The sequence below is a fragment of the Sorex fumeus genome, unplaced genomic scaffold, assembly GCF_029834395.1.
Source record: "Sorex fumeus unplaced genomic scaffold, SorFum_2.1 ptg000047l, whole genome shotgun sequence".
Lineage (NCBI taxonomy): Eukaryota > Metazoa > Chordata > Mammalia > Eulipotyphla > Soricidae > Sorex > Sorex fumeus.
In genome coordinates, this window is record NW_026606104.1 from 4,953,291 (window position 1) to 4,967,486 (window position 14,196).

Below are 14,196 nucleotides of genomic sequence, written 5' to 3' on the forward strand. Positions count from 1 at the left end.
GGGTTACTCCTGGCTTAGCACTCAAGAATCACTCCTCCTGGTGCTCGGGGGACCATATGGAATGCTGGGAATCGAACCAAGGTTGGCTGCATGCAAGGCAAATGCCCTACCTGCTGTGCTATTGCTTCAGCCCGGAAACCCTTTTACTTTTAATTTAAGATTTTTCCAAAGTTCTTCCAAAATCTCTAATTCAACCATCTTGAGATCTAAAATAAAATATCCAAATGGTCACTTATCATCATCAACTAAACATTCTAAAGTCATCTGAAAGTTAACATATATTAAAAAAAAAAAGCAAACTTGTGCTCTCCTTAAATATGGCCCTCCTCTAAGTCTACTCTGTACCTGGTATGGCATCACTAATTGCCTAGATATTCATCAAGACATGTGACATCATCTTGATCGTTTACAATATTGCTTCTTAAACCCTCTCTTTTTGCCTGAGAAATTCAACATGGGCAAGCATTGCCAAAAACATCTTGGATTCATTATATAGCTGATTTTGAAGTAATTTCTAGTCACTGTGCACTCAGAAGTCTTTTACTGTTACCAAATTTTATATAATCCCAAATATCAAGAACAGGATCCTGACCCACAATTTAAGAAGTCATGATTGAAACTGCTGCATTTCCCTACAAAACAATTTTCCTACAATTATTTTTGTCATCTAAAACTTTTTTGTGTGTATGGGCCATAATTCTGGCGCTGGGGGTAGGAGCAAGGGGTGCGGTGTGCTCCCAATAGTGATTAAGGATCAAACCTGGGCCTTCTACAGCAAAGGCTTTGTGTACACATTCCAATCCCTTGAGCTATCTTTCTGGCCCATCATCTACAACTTAATGTTCACACAATAGCCAGAATGAGCTTTCAAAGATGCAATTCTAGGGCAAGAAAGACAATACAGGGCTTAAGGTACTTGTACTGCACACAACTGACCCTGGTTCGAAACCCATTACTGCATATAAACCCACCAGAGCACCGCCAAGAGTAATTCCTGAGCACAGAGCAAGGACTAAGTCCTGAACAGTGCACAATGTGGTTCCCACAAAATTAAAAAAAAAAAAGGCTTTTGCTTATTTATATAAAAATCCAACAATATTAATATGAGCTGCACTTCTTCTACCACAGCACTGTTACTGCATTCTCTTTTGCATTCTCTTTCCTAAGATACCAGATTTTCTAATATCTAACTTTCATCCCAACTCAGAATCATCAAATGTATTCTTCATTCAATTCTCAGTTTGATCTTCTCACACATCAAATTTCAACTTTAAATCATCAGGCCATGAGTACTAACAACCTAAACCTATGTTCCTTTTTCTTGATTAACAACACAAACACTGCTATATTAACTTTATTGTATTTCTCAATTATACCTTTATGACCATTTCACTCTTCCTTCACTGAGTTAGAAGTTAATGAGATCAGAGTGTCTTTGTATGTTTACCAATAACTACAATAGTACTAAATGTTTTTGGAATTTTATGAATGAGTAGAATTCCATTTACCCAGATTGTTGTTGTTTATAAGTGTCATTATTATGTTGTTTATTCTTCAGGTATCAAGTTAGTCAGTTTCTTCAGGAAGTCTTACTAAGTTAAGGCTCCATTTCATGCTCTCATAGAACCCTAAAACTTTTTCTTTTTTCATATGCCTTATCACAATTTTAATGACATTTAGTGTACTTTTTATTACAAATCTCTCACACAATCTCTCATATGAAAACAACTGAACATTTCCTATGTTCCTTATAATATCACAAAGATCCATAAAGTAAAATAATGGCAGATATTATTCAATAACAATTACTGATTAAATATTTATTTAAAAAAATCTGAATGGGTCTGGGAATATGGCTCAGGGGCAAAATATGTTCTTTACATGCAACAGACTTGGAATCAATCCCTGATACCCAGCACTGCAAAAACAATTAACATGGGGGCTGGAAAGAGTAAGGGGGGTGGGCTATTTGCCTTCCACCCAGCCATCCCAGATCTAATTACCCACACCCCAAAAAATATGGAGCCCCTCCAGGAGTGAATCTTGAGCTCAGAGCCAAGAGTAAGCCCTGAGCAGCACCATGTGGCCCCAAAATCAAACCAAACCAAACCAAACCAAACCAAACCAAACCAAACCCAAAACCCCAACAAGAATAAACATAAACAAAAATCTGTAGATTGAACCTAATATATATTTATGTCCTGTTCCCTTCTTTACTACATTCTTAAAAACTAAGGAATAGGGCTGGAGAGAAAGTACAGTGGGTAAGGTGCTTGTCTTTCACAAGCTGATGCAGACTTGATCTCTGCCACTACATACAGTCTCCTGAGCCCTGCTGGGAGTGACCCACTGCAGTCAGGAGTAAACTCTAATTACTCCTGGGTGTGGCCCCCAAACCAAACCACAACAAAAGAATAGTTTCCCACCAAGACTGCAGTTCCTTTTCAAACTCATGAATAACAAAAACCATGAACAACAACAACAAAAAAAACAAAAACCCAAAACTGAGTTTGAGCAATGCTAATGTCTACTTTTCCTCTTATGGGAAAATAATAAAACCAACTAACATCTGTATGCTTTACTATGATCCAATCACTTTGATAAGTATAATGATCTCATTTATTTCTCATAATAATTCGACTAAATCCATTTTATAGGAAGAGACATTGAAGCTTTGCGAGGTTACTTGAAGAATCTGATGAACCATATATACCCTACCTAAAAGATACACAAGCGTAGGTATAATATCAGAGGTTTTATGGATTTCCTAAGAGTAATTTAAAAATTCCTCAGGATTGAGATCTATTAAAACACACACACAGTAACTTACAACTTAGCAACATCTTCTATATAAATTGATAATGCTTACTTTCGTCTCATTCTTTTTTTGGGGTTTGGGGTTGGAGGAGTGCCTAGCAGTGTTCAGGTCTTATTCCTGGCTCTGCATTCGGGGGATCACTCCTGATAGGGTATGAGGGTCCATATGTCATACTGGGGATTGAACCCAGGTTGCCTTCATAAAAGAGGTGTGTTCTACCTGCTGTACAATCGCTCTGACAACTCTTCAATTCTTAAGATACTTCCTAGACATCATACAGTGTATATATTTGTTTTACGTCATTTACTGAGGCACCTTTCATGAAATTATCTAAAGGTCTACAAAGTTCCTCTAAGTTGACATTTTCATATTTACAGATTTTTTAAAATAACAAATAGGACTATCAAAATTTTGTCAGAAACATTTATATATTTTTTATCTAGTATATACTGAAGTCCCACACAAGGTTGGAGAGCCTGCCTATCATTTGCAGGCTACATGTTTGATTCCCAGTACTACATAAGGTCCTCCAAGCATATTCAGAGTGACCCTGGTGACCCCAAGTATTACTGGGCCTACAGAGCAACAGACCAAGCAGTACCAGGCCAAGGATCACTAAGAGTGGCCACAGAGAAATGCTTTGGATATCCCCAAATAAACATTGCACAGGCACTAGAAGGTATCTCTGAGTCACTTCTCACTAAAGAAAAATGATGTAGAGAACAGGAATAGTTTTTTTTTTCTTTCTTTTTTTGGTCACACCCAGCGATGCACAGGGGTTACTCCTGGCTCATCTACTCAGGAATCACTCCTAGCGGTGCTCGGGGGACCATACGGGATGCTGGGAATCGAACCTGGGTTGGCAACGTGCAAAGCAAACGTCCTACCCACTGTGCTATTGCTCCAGCCCCAGAGAGAGTTTAAATGATAAGCAAATGCTTAACATGTGCAAAGCTGTGTTTGATCTCTGATACCACAAGCCTTCCCTAGTCCTGATGACAACAAAGCATCACCAAGCTGGAGAAGTTTTGCTTGGAATGGTCCCAGCACCATCCTCCCAACATCAATGAAGGTGGCCCACTTAAAAGGGTGTAGGATAGCTGAGAGATAGAGCGAAGGGTCAGGCTTTGCAGGGTCAGGTTCCACCCCTGGCACTGGACCACTAGAAGTGACCACCTGAAGACCACTAGAAGTGACCCCTTAGCATCAAGCCAGGAGCAGCCCCTAAGCACCTCTGGGTTTAACCTCAAAACCAAAACAACAAAAATAACCCCACAAATATTTTTTCCTTATTTCCACAAGTCAAGAGCTATTACATTTGTTTTGACTGTATCTCTTCTCAAAACACAAAATTAATAAAGATACACCTTTTGTGTTCATTGAAAATGAGAACTTCAAAGATAACATGTCAAAATACATTTGTAAAAACAAAAAAAAATTTTTTTGGTGTACAAAGCAATAAGTGTGCAAAATGATTTCTTGCTCTATAGCATGAACACCCAACAAAATAACCCTCTTACCTGTCAAGGTCTGTACTGCCCTTTCACTGGCAGGCAGTGGTTCTTTCCTGTGAGGCCGATTTAGGGACGTGTCCTGTGCAGAAAACAGTCCAGGGCTATCAGTTAATTTCTTCCTGCCACTGGAATTAGGGTTCGAAACTCTGCAGCTACCTATTGCACTTGTGAAAAGGTTTGTATGTTCATCACTGCTGGCAAGATCCGAATTGGGAGTGAATCCTCCCAGGGATAAACTTGGAGAATTTTCTGAACAGTCAATTTGTAAAGGTGTCTGCAGCCCCAATGCCAGGGAACTAGATTCTGAAGGTTCTCGGTGGACCCATTGTTCTTCTCTGTTTATTAAGTTTTTTGAAGGAGAGAGATGAGGGCAGGACATATGACACCGATGTTTTTCCTTATGCTTGTATCGTTCTCCAACGGTATCCTTTCCAAATCGATAGCGCTTAAGAGACTCCAGGACAGATCTGGAAGAGCCAGTATCCATGGAAACCTGGGGTTGCTCAGAAGACCGGTGTTCTCTGTGTTTATGACGGTGCCTATGCTTGTGCTCAACCATCCAACCATAGGCCATCTCCGGAGGGACACTGGGGTAGGTACTCATAGAAAGAAGGGGAGTCCTGCTGGTTGTAAGAAAGGCCTCCTGACGAAGTAACTTATGCTTTTTCTTGTGGTACTTGGCGGGGTTGAGAAGTAAATGACCAGCATGCATATATGAAGGAGGTGGAAGTGGAGTGGTGAAAGAAGGAGATGGAGGAGGTGGATAAAGAGTGGGGGGATACCTTCCATAGTAACCTAATCCAATGGGAGCAGCTGTAAGGGGAGAGGGAGAATAAGGCATGCTATAAGAGGGATAGAATCCAGTACTAGAAAGAGGAAAACTAAGACTATGCATAAAAGGCATTTCAGCCATTGCCTCCCTCATCTTAGGGGGTCTCCCTCTCTTCTTTTTTAAGTCAGGTTTTCGAATGTAGTGTAAAGGGTCTAAAGGAAAAGAAGGATGTGTATAGAAACTATTAAAGTTGATTCGAAAAATAGTTGGCAGAAGATCTCGGGGGATAAAATGATGACTTCGGTGAGTGATTCGAATTTCACTTAGACGACTTATTAGTTCTTCCAGATCTGCAATAAAATCTGGATCCTGTCTATTTCGCAGTTGTGGATACTTCTTTTTCCGCTTTCGTTTCTGCCTTTTCATCTTGTCATAGCTGAGGTAATCATGATTCCTGCGTTTACATTTATGTTTGTGTTTTTCTTTAAGACTACTGAGAACTGTAGAGGTTTCAGGGGGGATCAGAGAAACATGCTCAAAAGAATGCCTCCTCTTTTTTTGTCCACAGAATTTCTCTGCTCGGTCTGATGTGCTGTTATTATCTGTTCCAATTCCACTATCACTGGGAATAGTCTCATCACTGTGAGACTCACTAATGGGAGAAGGAGTAGCTTCTTTCAAAGACGTGAGTTCACTCAAATGTGAAGGAGAATTTGGCAGCAAAGTAGGAGGAGATAATCTCCTCCTCCCCTTTGAGGCCTTCTTCATTGCAAGAGTCTGAATCATACTGCCCTGCCTTGAGTGTAAATGCAAATATGGCACTGAACTGGGTTCAACAAAGCCTGCATCACTACTTACTGGGCTTTGACCTCCACTAGTCCCAGAAGACTGAGAGCAAATAGGTGATGGAAGAATCTCGGAACTACTAGCAGAGGAAGGCAGTAAAGGGGGAAGGATCTGCCCTAATGCTGACCCAGCTGCTTGCTGAGCTGTCTGCTCAAGAACAGCCAGGCTGGTAGGACTTCCAGAAAGAAGGCCATTTAAGACAGTTTTTGGTTTTCTACCCCTCCTCTTTCCTATGTAAATGGTTCCTTTCTTACTGACATTTATCTGTTGGCCCAATTTAGAGCCAAATGTGGCAGCAAGACTTGACACTGTATTATGTAGTTTGGATTGCACTTTCCCTTTATTACTTGACTCTACCGAGCTTGAAAGAATCTGATTCAACAGTTTCTTTCTCTTTAAAGTCTTCATTTTGTTTATTTTGCGAATAATTGTTTTCATTAACTGTCCATTGTTTCTCTTGGTAATTTTTTTATCTGGATCCATTTCAAGGTCACTCATACTACAGACAGTGGGTCTATGACTATCATCTAAATCATCTGGATCTTGTAGTTGATCCTCACTCTCAAAGAAATCACTGCCACTTCTGTGGTTGTCACTTTCTGACTCTATCTTGCTTGGACTTTCAGTGGCAACAAATGGAGCCACAGATAGTACAGGTGGCTTCATCTTGACTGGTGACCTCATTTGTCTCTTAGGCCTGCCTCTTTTCTTCGGAAATGGAGACACAGACAGACTCTGCTTGAAGGAAGGAATTTCAATCTCTGGCTGTAAAATTGGGGGTTCTTGCTCTTCCTTCGACTGCAAAGAAAAAACTTTAGAGGCAGGGATTTTCAAAGTCCTTTTAGGTGGACCTTCCAGTTGAGGCATCTCCTTGGATTTAGGTCTTCCTCTTTTGGGCTTATAAATATCAGATAAAAGGTCACTAGAGACACACATACTGGAGGATAACTTGTGAGTTGCAAAAGACTTATGAGATGGTTTTTCACTATCAGTTAAAAGAGCAAGAGATGGAGTGGTGGACTTGCTCAACTTTGGCAATCGGCGTTTAAGGAAGTCATGATCTACAAATGAAGATGGTCCGATATTTTTCATAAATTTGGCCTGTTCAGAACTATTTGATAATGAACTACATGAAACATTTTTAAAAAGCTCTGATCTTTCTAATTCTAGTCCTTTCGGAGACCGACATGCACCTCTTGCCACTACTTTAGTCCACCGAGGTTTTCTTCCTTTCCTTTTTTTTAATGGTTTGGATTGCAAACTGGTGCTCAGACTATCAGTAACTTGGCAGTGCTTGTCAGATGCAGTTACTGCACCAAGTTTTAGAAAGGGCTTGTTACTAAATAAACTAGTAAAGTTAACAACTGAAGGGGTAATTGTATGAATACTGGATTCAGAAGTTAAACTTGGCTTTTTTCCCAGGGAAGAGCTTATTCTTGGAATATCTATATGTGTACTTTTTGAATCACTTAGATCTTTATCAATCCCTTTACATTCAATGTTCATACTGTGACCCACAGACCTATGACCAATGTTCAAGTGAGTACTTTCAGAAGTAAACTGGCTCTTTCCAACAGATTCCGAAATTTCTTCTATTAATTCTGCAGCAGGACTTAAAAGTAATGAATTAGGAGCCAGCTGTGTAGATGTTTCAGGGGAGTTCCTGGTTAAAGGATTGACAGATACAGTAGGTGATGGGGAAGGGAGATTGCTTTCTCCTACTGCACTAAATGAGGATTTAGCTGTGGATACATCAGAAGCACCTCCCATTTGAAAGTCTGGAGAAGTGCAATATACAGGAGGTTGCTTTGAAGTTTCGTAAGATCCCCTTTCACTGGATGAGAAACTGTCTTGCTGAATGCATGTTCCTTCATTAAACATTTCTTTTTCCAAATTAATTATTTCTTTTCGAACAGAGAATTTTTCCAAAATGCTCTCTTTATTCTGCCGTATAACATTCTTCTCAAAAGTTTTGCTGGTGGCACTATCTTTCATGGATTCAGAAAGTTCCTGACTTTCATGATTATTGATGTTTGTACTACAAGAAGCCTTAAGTGGTTCCTGAGTGGGGAGCAGTGCTTCAGCTTTAAGGTTTATGGTATCTTTGCTGACCAGTCCGGTCATAGGACAACCCACCAGTTTCTTCCCAATTTCTTTATTAACCAACCCCATTGCTGAATTTGCTACAATCTTCTTTGCACAGTCTTTGGCCACTAGGCCAACAGTGGAACCCAATTTTTTCCCCAAGTCTTTATTAACCAGTCCAACCACAGTGCCAAGTCCTAACTTCTTTCCAGATTCTTTATTCACAAAACCTGGAACAATACCAATTCCTAGCTTCTTGCCTGAATCCTTGCTCAGCAGTCCTACTGTAGTGATGGTCCCTGGTTTTTTGCCTAAGTCTTTATTAATGAATACTGCTGTAGTGCCAGTTCCTAGTTTTTTCACCGAGTCTTTATTGACCAATCCTACTGCTGCATTAAACACTGGCTTTTTCCCAGGATCTTTAGTTACCAATCCAACTGCTGTGCTGATAGCTGGTTTTTTTATTAAGTCCTTATGTATGATCCCAGCTACAGAGCCAACGCCAGCTTTCCTAATCAAATCCTTACTAACCAAGCCTGCAGTAGTGCCAGAGACTAACTTCTTCGGTTTCGTCTTGGAAGACTTGGAAGGAGGACAAGTTGCAATGAGCTGTGCCAACTTTTCTGTTACACTTGTTCCTCCATTAAGTAATGCTCTGTCTTTTACATCAGAATCCCGGCTACCAACAAGAGACGATGTTGCATTAATGTAATCTGCCATTTCTGAGTGTACTGGAGAAAGCTTCTTAGACAAAGGATTGTTTTCTAACTGTGAATGAAGATGGATGCTTTCTTCGGATTGGCATTCAATGGCTGTAACATCACCTGCTTTCTTGTATAACTTTGATGGGTCCTAAAATTTGAACAACAACAACAAAAAATATTTCAGAAAGTAAATCTTATAAATCTTAATCTATTTCAGCTTATTAAATGATTAAACTAATTGTTCACATAAATATAAGATGGACTTTAAAAATACCTTTTTAACATTGCATTAATGTTTCTGATAGTCCCTGTGGTGCTTTATCAGAATTTCTCAACAGTTTTTGCTGTCTTGCAATCACACAACCCATATTACTGAGTACATGAAATATTACTTTTACATTTTTGACATCAATTGCTTTAAAGAAGGAAATATCTTAGGATCTAAGATCCTCTTTTAAATAATGGTTCTTTGCCTACCTCTTTCATTGATTTCATTCAATGATTTGAAACCAATATACTTCACCTATTTTTGCTTATTTATCTAATTCTCAATTATAATCTTGAATCAGCTACTCATTTTCTCTCAATTTTGTAGGATAGAAAAAGTAACGTATTCATTCTCTTTAAAATATTTATCTTCAAATAAAGGGTGTTGGGAGGATCCTCCCAGGATGGAAGATGCATGCTGAAAGTAGACTATAGAACTAACATGATTGCCACTCAATGCCTCTTTTGCAAATCACAGCACCCAAAAGAGGAGAGAGAACAAAAGGGAATGCCCTGCCACAGATCGGGGGTGGGAGGGATACTGGGATCAGTGGTGGTGAAAAATGGGCAGTGGTGGAGGGATGGGTACTCGATCATTGTATAATTGAAACCCAAGCACAAAAATTTGTAAGTCTACAACTGTACCTCATGGTGTTTCACTAATAAAAATTTTAAAAAATATATAGAAAAATCGATGAACAACGGAAGGACCGTGACCGTGACCATGATATAGAAAAAAACATTTATCTTACAGAAGTGTGTTACTGTTGTCCCCTTGTTTATTGATTTGCTCGAGCGGGCACCAGTAACATCTCCATTGTGAGACTTGTTTTTACTGTTTTTGGCATATTGAATATGCCACGGGGAGCTTGCAAGTTTCTCCGAGAGGGATGGAGAAATCAAAACCGGGTTGGCCGTGTGCAGGGTAAACACCCTACCCACTGTGCTAACTATAAAAAAAAAAAACCCACATTTTACAGAAATACATGGGCCTGGAGCGAGAGCACAGCGGGTAGAGGGTTTGCCTTGCACGTGGCCAACCCGACTGATTCGGGTTCAATTCCTCTGCCCCTCTTGGAGAGGCCGGCAAGCTACCGAGAGTATCTCGCCCGCATGGCAAAGCCTGGCAAGCTACCCATGACGTATTCAACATGCAAAACACAGTAACAACATGCCTCACAATGCAGACGTTACTGGGCCCGCTCAAGCAAATCGATGAACAACGAGAGGACAGTGACCGTGACAGAAATACATAAAATATTTAATATAGCGGGTAGGGCTTTTGCCTTGCATGCGGCTGACATGGCTGACCTGAGTTCGATTCCTCCACCCCTCTCAGAGAGCCTGGCAAGCTACCGAGAGTATTCCGCTCGCACAGCAAAGCCTGGCAAGCTACCCGAGATGTATTCAATATGCCAAACACAGTAAAAAGTGTCACAATGAAGACGTTATTGGGCCCGCTCAAGCAAATCGATGAACAATGGGAGGACAGTGACAGTGATATAGAAATAAGAAATATTAAGAATTGGAGTAATCTTTTAGTTATTAACATAAAATGCTACCTAGTACTCTAGCCCTCACAATCACATTTTTCAAACAAACCATTATTTTATCCAACAACATATTTTTCTTTGGGTTAACAAAGAGTTCTATTTCTATTCAGTACATATATATACATGTGTATGTATATATGTGTGTGTATGTCTATCTATATATTAAATCAAGGCAAAACGAACAGGTTTTTTTTTTTTCTTTTTGGGTCAGACCCTAGCAATGGACAGAGATTACTCCTGGCTTTGCGCTCAGGAATTACTCCTGGCGGTGCTCGAGGGACCATAGGGGATGCAGGGAATCGAACCCGGGTAGGCCAGGTGCAAGGCAAATGCATTACCCGCTGTACTATTGCTTCAGCCCCAAAATTGACAGTTTTTAAACTATAAAATACAAACAAAAAACTACAATGAAAAATACAGATTATGTTTATGAATAGTAAAACAAAGATGACAATTTTCCCTAGAAAATTAATAAATTTATTATGTTTCCAATAAATACCACCAAAAATTCTTTAAGGAGTAAAAAAAATAACAATGTTACTAATTTTTATTATTAAAGTTTTCATCAGCAAACAGCATAGAACACATGAAAAGAGAACCAATCAATCTAAGCATATGTAAACAGAAATCAAGTTGTTTTTTTTTTTTTTTTTTTTTTTTTTGCTTTTTGGGTCACACCCGGCGATGCACAGGGGACCATATGGGATGCTGGGAATCTAACCTGGGTCAGCCGCGTGCAAGGTAAACCCTACCCGCTGTGTGATCACTCCAGCCCCAGAAATGAAGTATTTTTAAGGTGGTATAACATATATGAGGAAAACTGGTAACTATCTTTAAGTAACATCGTTTCATTATTAAAAAAAATTCTTTTAATTTTTGCTTTTAGATCACACTTAGCAATGCTCAGTGCTACTCCTGGCTCTATACTCAGGAATCATTCCCAACCATGCTTAGGGAATTGAACACAGGTCAGATGCATGCAAGGCAAATGCCCTACCCAATGTACTATCTCTCCAGCCCCAACTTTTTTTGTTGTAACAGATGGCCTGTGGCGGGGAGGGGGGGTGCTGTGGGGGGGGTGTGTGTGTGTATGTGATCAATTCTAAGCCAAGTCACTGAGTTTGCACATTCTCCTCTCATGTTCAACAGATGTAAATGTTACATTGACAGCCACATTTCAATCTTCCAAGTCTGAGAGATTATGTATGTGCATGTTTGTCCTATTATAGGAGAAATGACTTCCAATCCAATGTTGGCCCCTACCTCACATCCTGAGCTTTAGATTCTGGTTACAACCAACCATGCAACTTAAATAAGCAACCTGGAAAATGAATGAGCACAAAATATTTTTTAATATTACAAGAGTTCTTGGTCATTATTTAGAAGTATGATTATATTTTTGTGATAAAAAAACACATCAAGGAATTAAATCACTTATGTCAAATCAGTTTGTTGTAAAACTGATTTTATCACATACTTTATTTAAAGACACTGTTTACAAGAACCTACAGCTGATCTTCAGGATATACTGTTAAATTAAAATAAATAAATAAAAAAGAAAAAAAAGGAAGACTAGGAAGTTAATTTCAAGAATTGGAGCACAAGTTTGTGTGTGGAAGGGGACAGCTTTGATCCCTAAGTCCACTATGAAACGCCCCCACAAATGCACCAAGGTGAGAGATCCCTTGAGAACCTTCAAAGGAGAACAATGGTTAAAATATGCTACCTTTTATGTAATATAGAAATGGAGGAATATATTTACATTTGATTATATTAAAAGAATATACCAAAGATTAAATGAAAATAGTGACCTATGCAAGAAGAAACAGTACCAGAAATTAGGTATTCATTTTGCAATTATTTTATGTATTTAAGAATCTTCATGACATCATGAAGCAAGGTTTTTTTTTTTTTTTTGCTTTTTTGGGTCACACCTAACAACATTGGTTGCGATGCACAGGGGTTACTCCTGGCTCTGCACTCAGGAGTTACTCCTGGCAGTGCTCAGGGGACCATATGGGATGCTGGGAATCGAACCTGGGTCGGCCGTGTGCAAGGCAAATGCCCTACCCGCTGTGCTATCGCTCCAGCTCCCCATCATGAAGCAAGTTAATCTAAATATCTGAATGAGAAGCAGATCTGATTACATAATTATATGGAAAATAATTATTTTGAGTTTAAACAGTATTTGGGGATAAGTATTCTAAAGAACATACTGCTTATAAAGAAATCATATGAGGCCAAAGAAAGAATACCGCGGGCTAAGGGGCTTGCACGTGATGACCCTGATATGCTCCCCAGCACCATACATGGGACCTTCAAGAATTGTTAAGAGAGATCTCTGAGCAGAGTCAAAAATAAACCCCTCAGTACCACCAGATGTGGCCCAGAAAACAAAAGGGAAAGACAAAAGGAAGAGAGGGAGAGGAGGGATGGAATAAAGAAGAAATCAGGGCTGGAGAGTACAAAAGGTGCTTGCCTTGCACAAGGCAGACTCATATTCAATCCCTGAACCACAAATAGTTCCCTGAACACTAACAGGGGTCACTCCTGAGTACAGAGTCAGGAAGAGTTCCTGAGCATTGTTGGGAGTTACCTCCACCAAAACAAAAAATGTTAAATTCCACTCTCTGAGCTTGATACCAGTAGAAATATTAGTTAAATGGCAGACAATTTAATCAAAGTAGTTACAAATGAATGCCATTAGAATCCAAACTATTAGGGAAAAGAGAGACTATAAAATTTTAAGAGGGGGAGTGAATAATGGAGGGAAGGAGGGAAGAAGAGAAAGTACAGAAAATATTCTTTTGTTGTTGTTTTGGGGCACAACCCTCTAGTGGCACTCTGGGCTTTCTCCTGGCTCTGTGCTCAGGGATCACTCCTTCAAGGGTTCCAGGGACCACATATAGTGTTAGAGATCAAATCCAGGTCAGGCAAGTGTCTTATGTATTGTACTATCTCTCTGGTCACAGAAAGGCAGTTTTTACTTCTGCTTAGGAAAACCTTTTTATGTATCTGTAGGGCCTCATATTTAAATTTAAACCAGGGCCTCACATATGTGGGGCATTCTTTCTACCACTGAGCTACAACTGTGGAAAGAATTTTTAAGATAAACTCACTTCATTCTGGTAAAGTTTGACCAAGTAAAGAGACATCAGGATTGTTCTATACATTTCCTATCTTAAGACAGCAGGTCCTCAAAATTGCTGAGATTGTTATTTTTTCTCACCAACTTACAGAAAATGACATTATTTCATTTTTACTGTCATTCTGTCTTAAAGTCTGTTTCCAAGAACCTGTTTTTGATATTAAGTTGCTGTTTTTGGAGATTCTTCATTTATAAGGAGTTGCTCATTTCAGTGAGGAGGACCATATGGAAGCCATGATCTAACTTCAGTATTGGGTTTCCATCATTTTTTAGCCATTTCATTGGACAGAAAAAAGGAGAAAAAAAGATATTTAAAGACCACTTTAACGCTTTAAGAAGTCGTTACTGATATGATTGCTAAAATTTGGTAAGCTTTTTTAAGTGTTTCTACAAAGTGCATTGAGATATGATGGTAAATAAATTCCTCAACTATTTTATTAAAAGTGCTCATAAATTCAACTTTACTGTAATATTTTGTTGTCGTATACA

At 39.3% G+C, this 14,196-nt stretch overlaps 1 protein-coding gene across 2 annotated transcripts in view; it reads right to left on the reverse strand.

The window, feature by feature from the left end:
* Positions 1-14,196, reverse strand: part of ASH1L (ASH1 like histone lysine methyltransferase) — a 181,611-nt gene that overhangs the window by 106,707 nt on the left and 60,708 nt on the right. For both annotated transcript variants that reach the window (XM_056123618.1, XM_056123619.1), the window contains exon 3: positions 4,339-8,887. In XM_056123618.1, coding sequence (XP_055979593.1) covers positions 4,339-8,887 — 4,549 coding nt within the window. The remainder of the gene's footprint in view (positions 1-4,338; positions 8,888-14,196) is intronic.